At 40.2% G+C, this 21,048-nt stretch overlaps 2 protein-coding genes and 1 long non-coding RNA gene across 3 annotated transcripts in view; 2 read left to right on the top strand and 1 right to left on the bottom strand.

The window, feature by feature from the left end:
- Nucleotides 1–21,048, bottom strand: part of LOC148340195 (uncharacterized) — a 62,227-nt gene that overhangs the window by 30,370 nt on the left and 10,809 nt on the right. The window lies entirely within an intron of this gene.
- Nucleotides 6,504–11,115, top strand: krt18a.1 (keratin 18a, tandem duplicate 1). Its single transcript, XM_088289459.1, has 7 exons — nt 6,504–6,992; nt 8,839–8,921; nt 9,237–9,393; nt 9,670–9,834; nt 9,918–10,043; nt 10,245–10,465; nt 10,555–11,115. The coding sequence occupies exons 1-7, from the start codon at nt 6,594–6,596 to the stop codon at nt 10,667–10,669; spliced, it is 1,266 nt and encodes a 421-aa protein (XP_088145585.1). The 5' UTR covers nt 6,504–6,593; the 3' UTR covers nt 10,670–11,115.
- LOC148340196 (keratin, type I cytoskeletal 18-like) lies at nt 13,261–15,737 on the top strand. The gene is made up of 7 exons (XM_088289460.1): nt 13,261–13,704; nt 14,266–14,348; nt 14,458–14,614; nt 14,777–14,941; nt 15,019–15,144; nt 15,222–15,445; nt 15,569–15,737. Exons 1-7 carry the CDS (start codon nt 13,357–13,359, stop codon nt 15,684–15,686), a joined length of 1,221 nt encoding a protein of 406 aa, XP_088145586.1. The 5' UTR covers nt 13,261–13,356; the 3' UTR covers nt 15,687–15,737.

Below are 21,048 nucleotides of genomic sequence, written 5' to 3'. Positions count from 1 at the left end.
CTAATGAGTTAGGATTATTTTTGCACAGTTATGATTTATGCAGCGCTTTAATGGCCAGCATTTCTAGGCGTTAACAGAGATTCCTAGCTTTGCTTTTACAAGAAAGAGCATTCATTGTCATCCACCGGCTCATTATTGCCAGCATGCACACTGCTGATTGTGGAACCTGCTACTCACGGTGATTGCGCAAACATGTTTTTTCACTCAGGTGCAGGTCTGTGCTCTGCTCAACAATAATGTGGTTGTCGATTTGCAGAGATGCAGAACTGCAAACTACATCCCTTGCATTATTTTACTTAAGATAAGGTAAGATAATCCTTTCATGATCGCATAGGGAAAATCCAGGTGTGATCGCAACGTGCAGCAGATTGTACGAACAAATAAAAAAATATGTAGACTACAAGTAAGGGGAAAAAAAAAAATGAGATTCTTAAAAAATAAGATACAATGACTTTGGTAGAATACAGGGTGGGGCGACACATAATGCAAATACAGCTCAGGTTGATACAGTGCAATGTTGCACATGAGTGGAATTGGTCAGAGTCACGTCATCAACGCTTGCAATCCAAGATTAAATGCGTCTTCCCTCACTTACATTTTCTCACACTCAGGCAACAATGTCACATAGTTACAAAGTCAGCATTGTGACATTGTTGAAAAAAAAAAATGATGCAATAGTATTGAAGCTGTGACTGAAGGCCTGCTGTAGGAGTTTCAATGGAAGTTGCACTGAAATTCTCCATTGTGACTTGTCCTCCAGTGTCTAGTTATGAGAAGCCAAAAGCTTGATTAGCAGCTGACCCCCTTGTCAAATACTGGACAATCCTTTCACTGGGCTTACGAATGAAACTTCACAGTCGGCTCACTGCTGCCGAGCTTTCAGGGCTTGCTCTGATTTAACGCTTTCCGTGGGTGTTCTGGCCTCGGAGGTCACAGCAGAGAAAGGATGGACCCCTAGAACAAGAACGCCACAGTCTGAGGCGTTCAAGTCAGCCAAGATGCCGAATTTCTTTCTCTCTCTCTTTTATTCCTTTTTTTTTTAAAGAACTGACTAGCACATTACTGGCGGTGATGTCTCACCAGTGGATTATCTCAGGGATGACAACTTTCACACATAGAGGGCAAATACTATACAGAGTGTGATGCTGGGGCCTTTTATATCAACACACATACTTAAAAGGAGTGTGCTACATTCAGACTTCAGGTGCAATTGCCTCGCGACTTCCTGACTCAGCGGCTGTCATGTAATGAGCATCTCCATTCCACTTTTAAGTGACGTACACAGGACTCACGGGTGCCCGTCACACTAAGGTGTGGTTATAGAAGTTAGTTAAACCACAAAATCACATTTATTTTTCAGAATTTATTTTTCATTCAGTGTAATTTCTGAGACTGAACAGAATCCAGTCCAGGACGCTGGTCAGCCGAGGAAATGTGAAGATAAAAATCAGTTCATGGTATTACTGTATGTTTATTTGACACCAATTGCAGTCAGATTTCAGATGTAAATCATTCCTAAAGTGTAACAAGAATACAACACTGTACGTTAATTTAAGTGACGACGTGTATGGTAAAGCTAGAGTTGTGCTGCTCTGAAGGTACAAAGTTAACTCTCAAAACACATTTTTCTTCTCTCAAGAGTCTGAAATAAGGCTGCTCCGTTGTTTCGAATCCAAGGCACACAAAATTAGGCAAAGACACCACAAAACGCCCAGTTAATCCGTCTCCCATGACGTCATGCAATGACGACGGTCGCGTGGCCTTAATTGAATGCGACTTTTGAGGTTCCACGTTTATATTTTCTCTGCTCACTTCTCATTTTCTCACTCAATTCTGACTTTTTTTGTTGTGTTTCTTGTGTTTTTTTGTTTTCGACACACGCACACCGGCATGAATGCACACGCACACATGTAAAGTTGCAAGAAACAGAAGCCTTTGGAATTATCTGGATTCCTGCCTAAATACAGGTCAGATCGACATCGAAGTCACAAGAAGTGACATGTTTGTTAAATGTATACCACAAAAAACTGTTTATCGCTTTCCTCTAGTTACAGTTCTTTGTGAGAATACAATATTCTAAGATGGAGTTTGTTCTTTGTTGGGCAGGCCAACTTTAGCAAACAATTTTTATCTTGTCTAATCAATACACCTGTAGGTTGGCAGACTCCTGACGCCGATGTTATTACCTTATGGATTCACATACTTTTTCCACGCTATACTTTAAATGTTTACAATAGAAACATGAAAACGCATTGCGTGGTGTTAGTTAAAGCAGCCTGTGTTTCTTTGTTGTTGCGACTAAATTGAAGATCGGATCAATTTTTACACCCATGTATGCATGAGAAAGCGAAAGAGAGAACATGTTTTAACTTTCCAATGTGTACTTCAGAGTAAGATGACTAAGATTCGCACGGTCCAGAGCACCTTGAAAACACAGCCAAAACACACACCCGCATGCACATACACACGCTATGTAAGTGGATTCACATTGTAGACCAACAGGTTAACGCCTGCCTTCATGTTCAATCTTCACACAATCTACAGAAATCCTCTGGTGCCTTAATTGATATTTGGCCTTTTGCTGCAAATGAGTGAAAGTGAATTTATATGGTTTGGGACGTAGCACAACCTGTTGCGTTGGCATCATGAAAATGTGTTGAAGTGGTTGTGTGTTTCTGTACATCGAAGTCTTGACGGCCACTTGACATAAAAATAATCGGATACATAATGAATGTAACGTATTACGGTGACTCATAATTTCAGTTAAACCTTAATCTAAAGTATCTCATCTAAAATGGTTCAATAAATGTTCACACTTTCCAAATAATGTGGCACTTACTCCTTTCAAGCGTGTGATTCTGTTTTAAGCTCTGTCCAATGCCATCTAAAATTTGTAGACAGAAACTAAATTGTTTTGACTCCTTCATGTGAAGGGATTTGTGATTAGCTGGAAACCATTCAGAGTGTGGAAATGACTGGCTAATAATGGACTGAATTCTTGACATTGGGCCAGAACATTTGAGGTACTGTAAGTCCTTGCTGTCATTACGGTCTGACAGAACTTACTTGTGTGACCAAGTAGAGAAGTCCAACACTCAACATTTGCGTTAGATGTCTCAAAAGTTTGCTTTTGTTGAATATCTTGAGACAAATTAGAAGTTGATCACAAGATATGCATCAATTAATTAGTTTAACATAAAGTAGCACCTTTCAACACCTCATGATTTCATCAGTTTGTTAGATAAGTAGATGCAAAGACTACACGATATCGTTGATTCACACAAACATTTGAAGGGAGAGGAAAACCAAGAAAAAGCTAAATATATGTCGTTGCGGCTCGGCATATGGCTGCAAACGACCAGTCTTTGCCCGATTATCTTTTCTCTGTATCTCAGTATTTTATCTTAAACATAGACTACTGTGAGTTTGAAACTGGACACCTTCTTCTGCTTTGTCTTTTCGCTGCGCCTTAGCATCTGTTTTGACTTTTAGGCGTGGCCACCTTTAGATGAAGACAAAACATCCGATGATGCTCACTACTACCAAAACCTCCTACTAGGCTAACAATAAGTGTCTTGTTTGTTCAGGGATGGTTTTGTCGACCGTATATTTGGAGGGAAACTAATTGATTGAGGGGGGGGGGAAAATTCAATATAATACAATACATTATTTATATAGCGCATTTCACAACAGCTGGAGCTGCAAACATGCCTCTGTCTGATGAGAAGAAAATTGCACAACATAAGTCGATGCGGACTCATTTAAATGCAGGTTCCAAAGAAGCTGGAATTGTTTCATGTTTTTTTTTCCAGTTAAAGCCTGAACTCGTCAAACCCAATGACAAGCTTGATTTTCATATCTTACCTTTTTGTATGATTCAATAAAAAAAAAAAAAACATGGTACCAAGCATATTTTTTAGCTTTACCGGTCTTGTGAATGGAATGTGTGTGTGTTACAAAGCTACAGGAGGGACGTCTGGAATGTTTTGACCCAAGCTCAGAAGTCATTGTTCTGATGTGCCTACTAAGGAGACTGCAATTCTTTCTTTGTTTGACAATTAACAATTACGACCTACATCCTGCTCTCAGGGTACAACATCACATGCAACGGAAGTCAAGATACCTCATATCATGCTAAATGACATTAAAGAGACATATTTATTAGTTTTACAGTAACAACGACAAAAAAATCTGAGGTCCATGAAGTTTGTTTGTGAGACTTCATTTTTGCCATCCATACATTTTCGATAGCGCCTGACCTCAACAGGGTTGCAGGTGAGCCCGAACCTTCGCCAGTTTGTTTTATATTTTAACACCAGAAACCCTTCTTAGTGTAGCCTTCAAACCTTCCTAGCAACAGACATCGCCACTGACTGGCAAACCAAACCCACACTAGGGAAATCAAATACAGCAACGTGTAACGCTATAACACGATTGCAGTGTTCAACACTTGCAATTTTATCATCTTGTTTGGACCAATTCAAACCAACCAACCAAACCAATCCAATTTTGAATCACGTGTCAGGCTGATTCGCCATCAACATTTCCTCATTAAAAACGTTATGGTTACAGATGCAAACAATGCACAGCGTTTGTGATGCTTATTGTTTCATACATTGGAACTTTTTATGGCGGCGCTTCCCCTGTTCTTTTTCCTGGTTATCATTTTATCATTTCCCGATGCTGTCGACAGCAACGTCAATGTGAGTGTGAATGGTTGTTTGTTTACATGTGCCATCCCAATGGCTGGCAACCAATTTAGGGCGTACTCCGCCTCTCGCCCATGAGTGTGAGCTGGGACGGTCTCAGGCCGTTTAGAAATGGGATCGACTTTTGCTGTCATTTCAACGCTAGTGAAGTTTTTTTTTTTGAGCTGTGCTCACACTGAATTGCACCAGTTTGTTTGCAAAAAACCTGAGATCACATCTTCAACCAGACAAAACACACTAAGAGCCACCGATTCTTATTAAACCAAACATATCAAGAGTGAACATGCGTCATGAACTCTCCTATTACAAGATGTTGGTTTCTTGAGCACTCTCTCATTTTGGTCAAATGTATTTATAGTCATGGTGGAAGATTAATTACATTCTAAATCAACAAAATGGAGTTGTGAAGTTTACTGCCCAGCTTTCTGGTGTCCAGCACACAAGGATTTTCGCCTGCCTCGCGGTCTATATTGGAATCCTCCTAACTGTTTGGTGTCAAATCAGCCGTCGAACAGCTGGAGGACCAAGGCAAGGTTCGCTTGACGAACATATTAAAAATGTTACATGAGTTCAGGTTTGTTAGGTTGACACAAATGTGATGAAAAGCCAAATTGACGTGCACTTGTTAATGACGATGCTTCGCAATATCATCCAAATCTAATAGGGTGACAAACTCATTGCGTGAAGTGACTCTTCCACCTCCTGATGCCAAAATCTGCTGATTTTCAACTGCTTGACGTCAAGCTTTAAACGTTCTTGTAGAGCAGTTATGTCTGCACAACACCTAACATACGCAACATTTCAACTACAGTTCTTAAGCATCATTGAGTCCCATAAAATGCACTATACAAATATAGGATTAATTTTTTTCTTATTATGATTTTATTTTTTGTTATTATTTTCATAAGCCTGATATGCTCAATACTACAGCCAAAATTCTTCCCATGCTATGTCCAAGGTGGTTAAGATGTCTAAGTGTTTAATAAATGTGTGACATTTCATCCACTTATCTACCAAACTTTTTTATGATTATCTCCATCATTTTAACAAAAATCAAGTTCGTTGGAAAGGTCGTATTTATTTCCTGACATAACCGTAACCGAATGACGAGCCTCCCTTTTGGCGGGTGTGGCATGAATTTACAGTATGTCACTCAGCTGACGAAATGAGATCGAGAAACAACTTGAGTAATGAGTGTCTCTCAATCCCATAACAGTGAATGATCTCATGTGTCACTTCGTGTCTAAAAGACAACACAGAAAATTGGGCTATACATATATATATATATATATATATATATATATATATATTATATATATATATATATATATAAAAAAATCAAAATCACAATGTATTTTGGGAAAAAGCACACTTCATACTTATTCTTAAATACCTGTATATTAATCTGTATTTATTTTATATTAAACATTATATTACTTAACTAACTAACTAACCTAACTTTAATTTAATTTAGGTGTAAAAAAAATAAAAGAAAAAAAAAAGGTTAAGTTTTAAAAGACAAGGGCTGAAGCTGCTTTATTACTTATTTTTATATCAGTACAGAAAAGTAATGAATAGCTCTCCGACCAGTTGACACAGTTTGACGCATGAACATAAAGACATAAACAATTCAAAATGACGGGAGCCTGATGGATTTACCAACTTAGGACAAACTGTGAGGGACAAAGGCATGCTAGAAGCACTGCAGCGGTTGGAAAAGGAGGAGGTAACTGAGCGTTAGGGGGAGTGGTCTGAGGGGCGGACCTGAGGGCCCAAAAGGTTTATATAGTTTAGCGGCTTCCCCTCTCTTTCTGCCTTGTGTCTGTGAGTTCCCATTTGAGCCTGCCCAGCCTTTGCCTCACTCTCTGAGTTTCTCCAGCAACGATGCAAACCTCCAAGCAAACTACATACTCGGTGCGCACCTCATCCGGTGGCAAAGGCACTGTCTACAAGACCCCCACCGTCCATGGTGGCGCCGGGCGGAGCAGTATCAGCATCTCATCGAGTGTGCGCAGTGGGCTGGGAGCGGGAATGGGCCAAGTAGGAGGGGGCTTCTCCAGCAGCATCCAGGTGAGCGGCAGCGGGAGCGACATCACGGGCAATGAGAAGTTTGCCATGCAGAACCTCAACGACCGCTTGGCCAACTACCTGGAAACGGTCAGGAGCCTGGAGCAGGCCAACCAGAAGCTGGAGATTAAGATCAAGGAAGCCTTGGCCAAGAGTGGACCGGACTTCAGAGACTACAGCAAGTATCAGGCCATCCTGGATGACCTGAGGAGGAAGGTGAGAATGGATTTTGGCTATGTACTTTATGTCATTTAAGATAAAACCACGTGGTAAGTTGGATGGAACTGCTAGGTCATAAGTGAAATGAATGAATGAAACCTAGGGTCAGACATTACCTGAGAGGAATAGTGAGTGTGTTTTAGCATGAAACCATTAAGCAGAGGCTGTTAATCATCAGCAGTGAATACCTTGCAAGCAGAGTAGACTGGCCGCCTGTGGGTCCATGGCAAAGACCCACGGCAACTACAACCCCCCCCCCCCCATCCGCCTCAACTCCCGCCCCTCAGCTTCTGTGGGCCAGGAACTGGGGGCTGGACCGGAAACAGTATGGAGAAGGATCAGGATAGGTCACATAAGCCAGAAAACAAAGACAAACAAAATTAAAAATCCCAGAGACCAAAATGATCACCCAGATTACTTTCCTCTATTTATTTTTAATTCATTACATTGTAATAACAATTTCAGATACTAATTGACTTGAAGTGCTTATGTCTTAAATCTTTTTTTTTCACTCATAAATAATAAATAAAGAAATTCAGCATCCAATTTAAAAAAAAAAGTTTACCAGGACATTGCATTATCATGAATATATAAAGACATAAAAACAGCAAAATAACTGTCTTCCTTTGTTAATCCTGCTACAGCTTCAATACTTGAGTTTTACAACATTGCAGCTGTTGTTGTTTTTTAACTTAACTAAGCAAGTAAAAGCCATACTGTGGAAAATGGAATTGGAATGATAAACAATCAGAATTTATTATGGTATATATTGTACTGGCAGCAGCACAAATAACATGAGGTCAGGGTTGTAAAAGTATTACATTTATTACTTTCAACGGCTGTCTTTTCCTACGGTCCTCAAACCTGCCTCCTCAAAGAAAGGAGGCATGAGAATTAAAATTAGATGCTTGTATTTGATTCACTATTCAGACAATTTAATTCTTCACATTATGTTGCAAATAGTCTCCATTCTTTTATCGGTTGAATGCAAAAAATATTTTAATGGTTTCTTGCACTCCTATCTGAGAAAACACAGACCCTACGTCAGCAACACCCATGCAGAACTAAAGTCAACGGCCTATTGCAAACACACACACACACACGAGGTTTAACAGACAAACACACAAACCACCCTGACCTCTACTGCCACCTTCCTTATGCAAATCACGTGCCCCCATCCTGTTGGCTTGAATATCCTGTTTGTCAGCAGACCTGACAGCAGTTGACTCTGTGGCAATCTCTCATTGGCTCTTGGACTTTTCCACCTGGGTGTCCCCCTCATTTATCTCATGTAATCTTTCCAAAAGTAAACAGTGCCAACCACGGGTCTGTTAACATGTAAATATAAAGTCAGTACCTCTTATATGTCACTCACTATTCCACTGGGACGTGAGCATATGCCATCCCAAAAACATCTTCAACACTATCCTTTTAACTTCTTAGTGCATTTAAAAAAAAAATCAAAGTACATCAATTGTCCACATTACTTTTCTTACAACTTAGTTTAGCATAGAGACTAATGAGGAACCTATCTTGGTAGCTTTACAGTAGGAAAGTAAAACAATAACTACATTTGTTAAATTCAATATCCAAAATGTTAATGTATGGGCAATAGGTTGTTCATTAGATACATGTCTTGTATTTAAGAAGAGCGAAACATTTAATAGTTTTTACTAGCTGTTTTTATGCCATCAGCTAATATGTAAAAATCTAAAAAGGAAGTTACCATTCCTTTTGTCTTTGGCAGCCTTTTTGCATGAATGTCAACAGAAAGCTTTTTGTTCCGCTCCCTGTCATCGGATTTCAATTTAAATAGCGTTCCTCTTTTGTGAACCTGTTGCAGGTGTTTGATGCCACCATGGACAATGCCCGCCTGGTCCTGAGCATTGACAACGCTCGCCTGGCAGCCGATGACTTCAGAGTGAAGTAAGGCGCGATTGTTTGCTGTAACAGGCAACCTGAAGCCCAACAGCTGCAGGCACACCCTGTTTGATTGCTGAGTGGCTCCATGGATGAATGCATCCTTGTCATGATCATAATTGTAATGTAATGATAAATCATCACTTTTAGATCATCTTTGCATCTGCAACCTGGATGTTGTGTTACCGAAATACTAAATGTATTTAATACTGAATTATCAGCAATTAATGTCAGGCAAAAGAGTTTTCAAGTCCCCTCCGAATTTGGCATGTTTGATCAGTCTTTTTCACACGTCAAATCAATATGTCATGATTACTGCAGATTTGAGTCCGAACTGGCTATCCGCCAATCTGTGGAGGCCGATATTGTTGGTCTGAGGAAGGTGATTGATGATACCAACATAAGCCGCATGAACCTTGAGAGCGAGATTGAAACCCTGAAGGAGGAGCTCATCCACCTTAAGAAGAACCACGACAACGTGAGTAAAACTTTTCTCAGAGGCATACTACGAAATTCTCATACAAATGGGTATTTTATAAACACTGAACGAAGTGCTAATAACTTTATAGCCTCAAAATGGGATTTCATATGACCAGAGACATTTTGGCATAGACATCATTGCAAGCCACGCAGAATATAATATTTCTCAAGAAATACTCTCGTGGACATAGCCTTGTACAAAAATTTCATCTTTACCTCTATAAGGTATGACATTATTATTTTACAACAATTCTATTGCTGTTTCTTTCTCCAGGAAGTACTATTGCTTCGTAACCAGATCGCCCAATCGGGAGTCCACGTAGATGTTGATGCTCCTAAAGGACAGGACCTCGCTCAGGTTATGGCAGAGATAAGAGCTAAGTATGAGAAGATGGCGCAGAAGAACCAAGATGATCTCAAAGCATGGCATGAATCTCAGGTAAAACTTCTGGAAAGAAATTTCAAGTCAGCCAAGTCAACCGTGTTTGGTTAAGGTTCCGTACATGCCAATTTGGTTTTCAGATGACAGAAGTGCAGACCCAAGTTAATGTGAACACAGAGGCCCTGAAGATTTCCCAGACAGAACTGAATGACCTTCGCAGACAGCTTCAAACCCTGGAGATTGAGCTGGAGTCCCAGAGGAGCTTGGTGAGAAGCACATACTTCACTGACCTGAACACATCGCTTATCTCAGTTGCCTGAAATGCCCAACTCAGCACCCACACATGGACTTTGTTGGCATAAGCTTTACACACGACTGACCCGTCGCTATGGTGCTGTCATCAGCCAGCTGGCTTTACTGTGTTCACGCGTTAACCCTTTCTCATCGTATCCCTTCCACTTTTGCAGAAAGCATCCCTGGAAGGCACGTTGAGGGACACCGAGATCCGCTACAACATGGAGATCGAGTCCCTCAACAATGTCATCCTGAGCCTGGAGGGCGAACTCACACAGCTTCGTAACAGCATCCAGTTGCAGACCCAGGACTACGAAACCCTGCTCAACATGAAAATGAAGCTGGAGGCTGAGATTGCTACTTACAGACGGCTGCTGGATGGCGGTGACTTCAAGTGCGTAGAATATTCAGTCGAGAAAAATCTGCGCTTGGGACTTTAGCTGGAGCTTGATATTTGATATTTTCCTTTTCATTTCTCTTCAGGCTCCAGGATGCTCTGGAAGAGCAGAAATCAGTGAAGACTAAGGTCATGACAGTGACCCAGACCCTGGTGGATGGCAAGGTTGTGTCCTCCAGCACAGAGACCAAGAACCTCTGAACACCAGATGCAAACATCAAACAACACAATAACAATAATAACAATAAACTCAATTTGGCTAAAGCTGATCTTTTGCTCCAATTGGCTCGTGGCATCAGAGTTAAACAATAACTAACCCTTAGACTAAAACCACTGCAGTGATTTGCTTGACTTCTTTAATACAACCCCCACACAGGCTGACTAAATAAAAAAACTGGACATGGAGAAAAAAAAAATCATCTATTATTTATTTCATCATAGACAATTTGCTATTTATGTGTAGCTGGCCTGCAGGTGTCTGCTCACATTATGAAGCGAGCCAAGGGATGTTTTGAAACAAAATAATTCAAGGACCATTTTATTACAAATCATCAATTTTCTCACATCCTTGTTTTTTTCTCTCATGTCAAGTCTGTCTTGTGTGTCATGCTGTGAGGTTCAAACGTCAATAAAGTTCATTCCTGGGATTTTTGTGTCTTTGATGAAACATTAGATAAATATCCATCAATTTTTAGTTACGAGCTGTGGGAAACCTAACTTTAGGGGAGAGCCAGACTACACAACAGCAAACTGAATAGCATACTCACAAAAAATGAAAAAAGATAATCTATTTGACACAAAACATGCATTATGAATGCTATTTACACTCCTTAGTGCCGCAAACATGCCGGGAGTGCATTGTATCACTTGTTTTCACATGAGGCAAATTCACTTATGAGCTCGGACTGGGGTGGGCACTGTAGAGATGACTGTATTTATTGAACTTTATCCCTTTGCTCAAATTAAACACTGCTAAATTTGGCTCTCAATTGCTTCTTCACACAGCCCCTCTCCTGCTCGTTCACTCACTGGAGCCCATGCACGTGTGAGAGAGGGAGAGAGAGATTTCCTTCTGCTCCAAGTGAAAATATTTAAATTCAATGCACGCGGTACTTTAAGTGGTCGGACGAAAGCCAACTTCTGGCTTTGCTTAATGCATCCTTTTTACAAAGCTTCTCATTCTGCGCCTGTGTGACAATTTGGTGACTGGAAGTTGGTCTAAAATGATGTCTTATTAGGCCACATCTAACTTTTTCTCAAGTTAGACTTCTGTCGAATGACATCTAGCTGAATTTGATGGAGGTGTAGGTAGACAGATGTGTTTTGGATCAGAAACAGCGTGCATGGAACCCTCTTCATCATTGTGGAAATCAATTAATTGAGGGCGTCATCCTCATCATCCTCAATATCATATTTTTGTAATCATGCCACTGGCCGTGGCACAGCTATTGGGGAAAGGGAGTACGAACACAAACGATCGGAGTGAAGGGGACTCTTCACAGAAAGGTCTACGAACTCTCCCCTGGACAACTTTACATCATCTTCTCATGGAGGTCTACTCGCAGTGCCTTATATATGTACATTGCACACTTTCGCCACCTGACTCAAGCAAATCAGATTCTTCTTCCGCCGTGTCAATGACTATCACTTCACCACACAAGCACCGCATTTAAAGGGAATGAGAAGAGGCTTTGATTGAATAGGATTGTAGTCAGCAGTGATCACAACCACGACACATCACACTTTTAAATCCGCTTCCTCAAACCGGTCCACAATCAACATGGGTTCTTAGCTGCCTCCTAACAGAATAACACCAGGTCTAGTGTTGAATTAAATCATGAAAATGGAGATCTCGACAATTCAGTCGTATAATTCTCAGTCAGTTGGGTTTGTTATTGTCAACAGTTATCTACAAACGTATTTAGAAACAAATCTCTGAATTTATTTTATAGGGTCTCAAAATATAATACAAATAAGTGAAATATAATGAGTCAGTTAAGATTTAAATTTTCATTAAGACAACAATCTCGAAAAGGTTTATCTTCATAGCATTACAAACGACCTTAAGAGACTCTACTATAACGTCTTATCTTTGTGGGCCAAACATCATGAACTCTTGTGTAACTTTCGCTGACAATACAATACTCTATGCATTTTGCAATGAACACCTGCTCTTTGACAGCTGCTGTTTAAAATTGAATATCTAAAAATAATATAATTGAATAATGTAGGTGTATCAGTTGGAAGAAATTGCTGATGAATATGGAGACCATATTACAGCTTTTCATTAAGAGGGCATGAAACTTTTTTATGCACAATGGCCACAGATGAGTTCTGCTGTGTTTGGGCGAGAGTTGGGGTTACTCTGGACTGGTCAGACATCAATCACAGAATGCACTTTGAAGAAGGAAATTTAATTCCAGCGCAGTTTTAAAATCTTGGACTATTAAAAATGAGATTGAAATTGAAAATTAGCTGCGAGAATTATCTGTGACAACGTTTTTTGGATTGTTCTAGAGTTTACACTGGATCTCATTAGATTAGATTTTGTAGGTCTAGATATTTTTTTAAACGTAATTACCGTCGTTCCAGCATCCAATTAGCTGCTATTATTACCATAGATATCATTTTACGGAGTAAACACAATCAGTGTGAAAATATCGGCACACCTTCATGTCTCTGATAGTTTGCACTATTGTAGGTGTCACTTGGACAAAGTCTGCACAAAATGGTTAAAGGCTTAAGGCAATATAGTTAGGAGAGGAGTGGCAGGGGGTAATATTGCCTTTTACGATTATGTATATAAGCCTCCAGCACTCTCCTGGAGCTTTACTCTCAGCAGCCAAAGATTTCTGCCCCGGACGCTTCTGGCCAGTCAACAATACGCCATGGAGCCCCTGAAGATAAAACGGAATGCTTATTCGTGTGTGTGGCAAGATAGCCGTAAAATGTCCACCTCCATCTCTGCCAGGGTTGGCAACCTGCAATTCAGCGGTTACCAGACAGACCGCCAGCCCTCAGAGTTGAATTCTGGAACCATGGCCATCGAGAATGAGAAGTATGCCCTGCAGCAGCTAAACGGCCGCCTGGCCAGCTACATGGAGACAGTGAGGAGTCTGGAGAAGGCCAACAGCAAGCTGGACCTCAAAATCAGAGAAACCACTGAGAAAAGAGGCCCACTGGAGGGGAGGGATTACAGCAAATATAATGCTATCATTGCAGATCTGAGAGCAAAGGTGAGATGATAGAACATTGCTATCATGCAACTGGCATTGGGACATTTTGCAACGTATCATTCACAATTTGCTCGTGATTGAGTGGTGTCTGGTCTAGGGTGTAGTTTATCAACTGGGGCAGGTTCCGGCCCATGTCATGATCCAGATACTTGGTCTGGAAAATAGATGGTTCAGTATGATGAGATGCAGAATAATCTACCAGAAAAAAACAAGCTTCATCATGATGCAGACAAGTAAATTAAGATTTGTGCTCCTATTTTGACATATTTAGCTCTAGTAACTATCGTACATTTTGCACTGTAAAAATGCAGCTTTCAGTGGACCTCGCGTCATAAATGCCGCATAATAGTGTATTTATCTTTCTTCCGTCGTCTATGATTTCACACGTCGATCCTGAAATCCAGATCTTTACCTTTATGTGGATCTGATAGATATATTATTCGAGGTTGTTTTCTCATCTGTATAATTTATCAAAGTGGAAATCATCCTTTATATATCATTACATGCAATCACGAGTTTCATCACATTGAAAAGAATGAATCAATCCCCTCTTTGTTTCAGATTCTTGACAAGATTAAGGGCAACATGCAAATTGCTATCTCCATTGACAACGCCCGCCTCGCCTCAGATGACTTTAGGCTCAAGTGAGTAATTCTGCTTTGGATTTCAATTCGGAGCTAAGAAGCTAAAAACTAATCTCTCTGTCTTTGTCTTCTTTGTCTCTCTTTCTTGCTCTATCTCTTCTCCCTCTAGGATGGAGTATGAGCTATCCATGGGCCAGACAGTGGAATCAGATGTTGCAAGACTTAGAAAGATTCTGGACGACACCAATGTGATCCGCCTGCACTTGGAGAGTGACATTGAATCACTGAAGGAAGAGCTGATCACCCTGAAGAAGAACCGAGATATTGTGAGGGAGCGCCAACGGCAGAGCGTTGCAGTTCACCCAAACATTCAACCACCCAAACATAAACATCATCTAAAACTGTACCATTACGTCTGTTTGTTTGACATATTGCACAGGATAGCCTTTGCTCAGGAAATCACTCCCTGTTTATTTCCTCTTTGACAGGACGTTGCTGAATTGCGGGCCAAGATCACTCAAGTCGGAATCCATGTGGATGTCGATGCACCCAAAGGCCAGGACATAGCCATGGCCATGGAGGAGATGAGGGCTAAGTACGAAAAGATCATGAAGAAGAATGCGGAGGAGGTCAAAGCATGGCATGAGTCCCAGGTAGTCCAAGTGATTAGTATGAGACATTTTGTTGAGTGCCATCAGTAAAAGCTCTCTATTTTCAATTTTGTGCACAGATCACAGAGGTGCAGTTCAAAGTTACCGAGCAGACCACAGCCCTGAAAGAAGCCACAACGTCACTAACTGAAAGCAAGAGGAAGTATCAGACATTGGAGATTGAACGGCAGTCAGCACTGAGCCTGGTAATCTTTGTCTCGGCTTATGATAAACAATATGAATGAATATACATAATAATTGATCAATCGAATATCCCAACCAGCTAGAGTCCCTGAAGGCCTCACTTCAGGACATCGATATGCGATATAACATGGAAATGAAAAAATACAATGAGTTCATTCTGAGGCTGCAGGAAGAGCTCACTCAGCTCCACACTGAAATCCAACAAAACCGAAGAGACTATGAACACCTCCTCAACATCAAGGTCAAATTAGAGGCTGAAATTTTCGAGTACAGGCGGCTGCTTGACGGCGGGGGAGACTTAAAGTGAGTTAGTATGACAAAGAACCTTCAAAACATCATCATAGCGTAGAATCAAAGCCAAACCAAGACCAGTTTTAGTATGCTTTACTGACAGCTAAAATAGTCTGTTCTTATTCATTTATCCAGACTTCAGGATGCCCTCAATAAGAAGATGGTCGAGACCAAAGTGGTGACGGTGACCCAAACTCTGGTGAACGGCCAAGTGGTGTCAGAGAGTAAGGACATCAAGGTGGCGAATGCCTGAAATGTACGATCATGCCAGTGTATTTCCTTTATTTTTTTATTAATATTAAAGGAATTAAACAATTTACAAAAAAAAAAAAACATGACCATCAATTAGGACGGTGATACTGGGTTCGCACCTAGTCAAAACTCTCGATATGTAGAGCCTTTGCATCCTCTGACCATTATGCACACATCCACATGAAACAGAAGAAAACAGCCACAGAAGCTTCCTGTCTCGCTTCCTGCCAGCATTCTCCCAGGTCTGCATGGGGAGGAGGAAATTCTTTCTGCTTCTGAAAAATGTACACTCTGACCTGCAGTATTTCAGAAGCGTCCCATCGTGGGCAGTCGGCCATATTCCCATGCCTTGTCCAAGCAACACATTAATATCTGAATCCTTGTTAGTCCTGCCTTCTAATTTGACACATACACTGACCTCATTTGGAATGTAAAGTCAAATTGAGTTGCAGAACTTTGGTAGTTTTCTGTAGCAGGCAAACCATCTTGAGAACAAACTTGACCAAATGAAATTAATCACTCATTTGTCTTAGCATTTGTACCATTATTCTCCGAAGTAAAGTGGACAAAAATCAAGTTTATGAATTTTGATCTACGCCATGTTGTTGATATTGAACATTGTGTCATGGACCTGTTGAATTTAAACTTTGATAATTGGAAAATGGAAAGCAAATACCTTATTGCTGAATGTGGTACTGCAGTAGTCAGTGGCAATGATTAAGTGTTACATAAACCATCACTTGTGCAGTATTGCCGTTTGGAATAGTTTTACAGTGGCAAAATCCAGACACATTGCAATCTGAAACTGACTGCTGGGAAAGAATTCCATTCTATGTTCTCAAACCGATAACAATTTTCTTTGAAGTGAAAATTTTGAGTGCTAAGAGTGGTGTTGATTTACGCTAATGGGAATTTTGTAAAGCCGCCATTTAACGATGCAAAGAACCTGGGCAGACTAAGAGTAGACAGAGAGGGAATTCCAGAGAACAGGGATGGAGGGCCTAAAAACATTTAGGGGATAGATGAGCAGATAAGGAGTGAACTAAAATGACCCATGGGAATAACTTCTGCATGCCAGTAATTCCTCAGTAGGCCTCATAAAGACCCGATTGAACAATATCTTGGTTATCCAGTGGAGAGCGAGGAAACCCAGAAGGATATATTGCTCCCCAAACCAGGAGGGGGGACTAAATAAACCCCAGCAGGGTCATCCCCGATGTTGTCTTACTGGTACAACATGCTCAGAATGCAAAAATCATGGTGAGAGAAAGTTTCGGCAAGGTTACAAGTAGTCGTCTTGATCTGAAGGTTGAATGAGTTGAAATCTCCTTCGGGGCTGATGATGAGGTTGATATCAGGCTGAAGTTATGGATGCTTGTTTTGTACAAGTCAAGAAAAATGTACCGCAAATATGCAATATTGTGTAACCTCAGGACTTAATGGCACAGACTGATTTTTAATGGCAGGGGAAACAGACTACAAAAAATACTTTGTTCCACTGCAGCCTGATTGGACAGAAGGGCTGAATTGTAGTGACAAGTAAAATCCAACATGTTGACAAGTCGTGTACTCCAGAAAATGTTTGTTGAATTTCAAATGTTATATCCTCTAGACCATTCGACATTCGAGTTTTCACTGTATTTAATAGATATCCAGTAAATGTCAGATGCTCCATGCACCTCTTGGTTTTTTTGTTTTGTTGTTTTTCATCTGTCCAACTTTAATGATGTCATTAAGAACAGCTTCATAATAGGTTATCAGTGGCTGTGAGTACTTTAGATAAACAGTTTAAAGTGGACTTGAGGAGTTTCCTCTATTCACTGTGTAAAGTGCCAATGTTTCATCTCGGCCGCCTTTTTCTGCAGTAAAACAGTTACAGGCTTAGCCGAGACACACACACACCATGAATCATGTCTGCCTACTCTAACTGTCACACAATCAAACACACATTGCCTTTCCCTGTGGCCCGCACGTCCGCTGCTCGTGGCTCATCGAGTAAGGCATGCGACTTGTTGGGCCTCCTCCCAATGAGAAGGAGGATGACGCGGGGGAGTGAGGCGTGGAGGGTGTGCGAAAGGTCGCAGAAACAGGAGGGTAGCAAAATAAATCAATTAAAGTAATGACGGAGTAGCTTTAAACATTTTTTCGAATTAATTTGTTGAAGCAGTTTTCTTTCACACAATCAAGGAGCAGTGTTTGATAATCCCAATGGACGATTTACAGGAAGTGTTTTGCAACCAGAAACCAAGCAATGAGCTCATTGTTTACCAAAAGAAGGTCTTTGACTTAACAGAGCCAACAGAGAGTAAACATACGTGCGACTGTATCAGAAATGATGATAAATGGTACACCATTTCATTGTGAAACTAGGTTACTTTCACCAAAACCAAAAATAAAAAGTAATGCTTTTCATTACAGGTGTAAAGCATGACCGATTGATTAATTGATTATTATTTATTTGACTGATTGCAATACTATTGGAATGCATTACACGCAAAGTGATGACAAAGGCAAAGTGCAAAGGTTAGGTTTTTGCAGAGGCACTACAAATGCTCGTCTTAGTAACATTTTTTACTTGTCATGTAAATGTCACCAGAATTTACACACTTTGAACAGTAAAACAGACACAAACAATTGAGTTTAAACTATAGATCACACTCTTCTTTTATAAAAACCGACTGTTGTTTTGGAAATAATTTTTTATACCTGGAAAAAAAAAAGGACGTAGGAATGGCGTACGCAACAAAATGTTCATCTTACTGTAGAGTTGAGCAAAGTAATGTCAGGCTTCAGTTGTGTTCCTGTTCATGTTGAAGCCACACACTTTTTGCCCAGTGTAATTAGTGCCTTGAAGGGCCGCAAATGTTGTCACCCACAAGTGAAAATAGTTTTCCTTCTCACTAACCTGAGTACTGTACTACTTTTTTTACAGAGGAAAATGCAAAATTTTCTAGTTGTAACTGAGGGCAAACGATGGAGAGAAAGTAGATGACTTCTGAAAGTAATCATCATGAGACAAGGGAAGGGTGGGGGTGTGTGAGGGCAGTGACGTAGATGAGGCAAAGGGCAGCTTAAGTAAGCACAGAACTAGGCAACGTGCCACCACCCAAACCCCTTCATTTTCATTTTCCGGACATGTTGCATGGTGGAGAGAGAGCTGGGAATCCAAGACCTCTCTCAAAGCGCTGAATCGACTAAACTTGACACGAGTGACTCATGTCTGGTTTCTGTGGAAACTAAGCCCCCCGACAAAGTTGTGACCAGAAAGTGGCAAGTTTTGAGGAGTACGAAGATTACAACCTCTCCTCTGCTAAAAATACAATGATAACAACTACAAGATGAAGCAAATATGCAATTTATGATGGAGTGTACAAGGGTCGCTTGAGTATCTATTCATTCATTAACTATGACTCTTTAAACGAGTGACTAACACGTAGTAAAGCAAAGAACAAGAGTAAATGATTGAATCTGAAAGCTATACACCAGAGGTGTCAAACTCAAATACACAGTGGGCCGAAAAGTAAAACTTGAACAAAGCCACGGGTCGGCATTGAACAAACCTTGAACCTTTTGATATGTACTCAAACGAGATTTGCTTTCACATTGAATATGGAAGAAGCCTCACTTATTACGAAACAATATATAACTTAGTAGTCCAGATATGCAAAATCGAATACAAAAAAAATCAATGACATTCATTTATTAAATACAATTTGAATAATAATAAATAATTATTTTCAAAATAAAAAACAATAATAAATCAATCAATCATTCAAGCCCATGTCTGGGAGTAGCAAGAAAAAGTGTTAATATTATCATATAGAATGTAAAAGGGTATAGTAGTCATTTGGTGGAGCCTCACGGGCCAAATATAATTACACTGCGGGCCAAATTTGGCCCACGGGCCAGAGTTTGACACATATACAGCAAACCTAACTTGACATATATTTCTTTTCATGATATAGAATTTCTGAAATCTTTCATTCTTGGTCCTCGAACTTCATCAATGATAATAAACACGCTTTTGTCTTTCTGCGTGCCATGACAAAATAAAAGAACTTGTGCTCAACAAACATCTTTGAAAAGCATCTTACTTGGTTTATCAAATGTGTGATCAGACCATTTAAAGCGGAACATTTACTTCTGTTACTTTCCATTTTTATTTCTCCTTACCTTCACATGTCATCAACGGTTGCTGTAATTTGTAATTTAATATATATTTTTTTTTTCATTATTAAGTGTTAACTAAAGGTTAAATGGCAGTGTCACTTTGACCCTGGAATGGATAAATTCAGTGCCAATTATTTTCAAAAGGAATTCCATCACAGGAAGGGAGAGTCTGCAGTTAATTTGCTCCAAATTTTAGCGTGACCTCCTGTCAAAACAACAACTGCTGCAGGAAGGTTACTCATAAACACAAACAGTTCAAAAGAGAAAAAAAACATACACCACTGCATCTCATATTCCTTTGCTGTACGAGAACAGAAAAAGTTCTGAAACACAATCTGGACACATTTTGGCCCAAGTGAACTACAAAGAGAGTGAGAAATGGGGCGGGACTATGTGAAGTAAAGTCCTTGGGTGTTTGCTGAACTGTAGTACAAAAAAGACAGAGGAGACTGCTGAGAGATGCCAACTTGCTTCCTAGGCAATGACAAGGTGCCCTTGAGCAATGTGCCAAACAATTCACTGGCTGCTCATTTGTGTGCAACTTGAAACCATTTTCAAAGCTTCTTTCCCGCTGGCAAGCAAAGTCGAGTCGAAGTTAAAGGATGTTTGGATGTGTTGGTTTTAGGTAGTTTACAGTCACACGGTTTGTTCACTTGATAGTTTTTCTGAGGAAAATACAAATTGCTGATCCGTTTTCACTCACTAACTTTATTTTCTGTTGGTATTTTAACCAAAGTGGGGTAGTGTCCCAACCAATACAGCAGATGGTTGCTAGTTGACAAAAGCTCACTTTGTTTGTTTGTTATGTACAATATGACAACCTACAGGACTGGAGTGGAATTGTACATGTTTTCTGAAGCTGAACCATGATTGATCGTAACCTGAGCACCGAGCAACTGTGATGTCAATTTCAGTCGACAGAGGTGGTAAAATGACCGGCCCCTGAGGCGGCTAAACGCAGGTGGATTTTACGGCTTAACTCATATTCCGCAAACATAATCTTAAACAGAATGCCATGTTTCGACTTGTGGGCCAGCATAAAAAAAATATTCTTGCCTAGAAAATTTTGGGGTTGACTTCTCCTTTAACATTAATATAATACCCTTAAAAGTAAATGCTGAGTTTTTCAATAGGAAAGTATAGTTTCCACAGATGAAAAAGGTGAATAATGTTGGTGAAATTGGGAAGGATTA

Source organism: Idiotropiscis lumnitzeri, chromosome 3 (assembly GCF_059441095.1).
Source record: "Idiotropiscis lumnitzeri isolate Australia: NSW breed Sydney's pygmy pipehorse chromosome 3, RoL_Ilum_1.0, whole genome shotgun sequence".
NCBI classification, from domain to species: domain Eukaryota; kingdom Metazoa; phylum Chordata; class Actinopteri; order Syngnathiformes; family Syngnathidae; genus Idiotropiscis; species Idiotropiscis lumnitzeri.
This window is presented reverse-complemented; position numbering and strand designations above follow the sequence as displayed.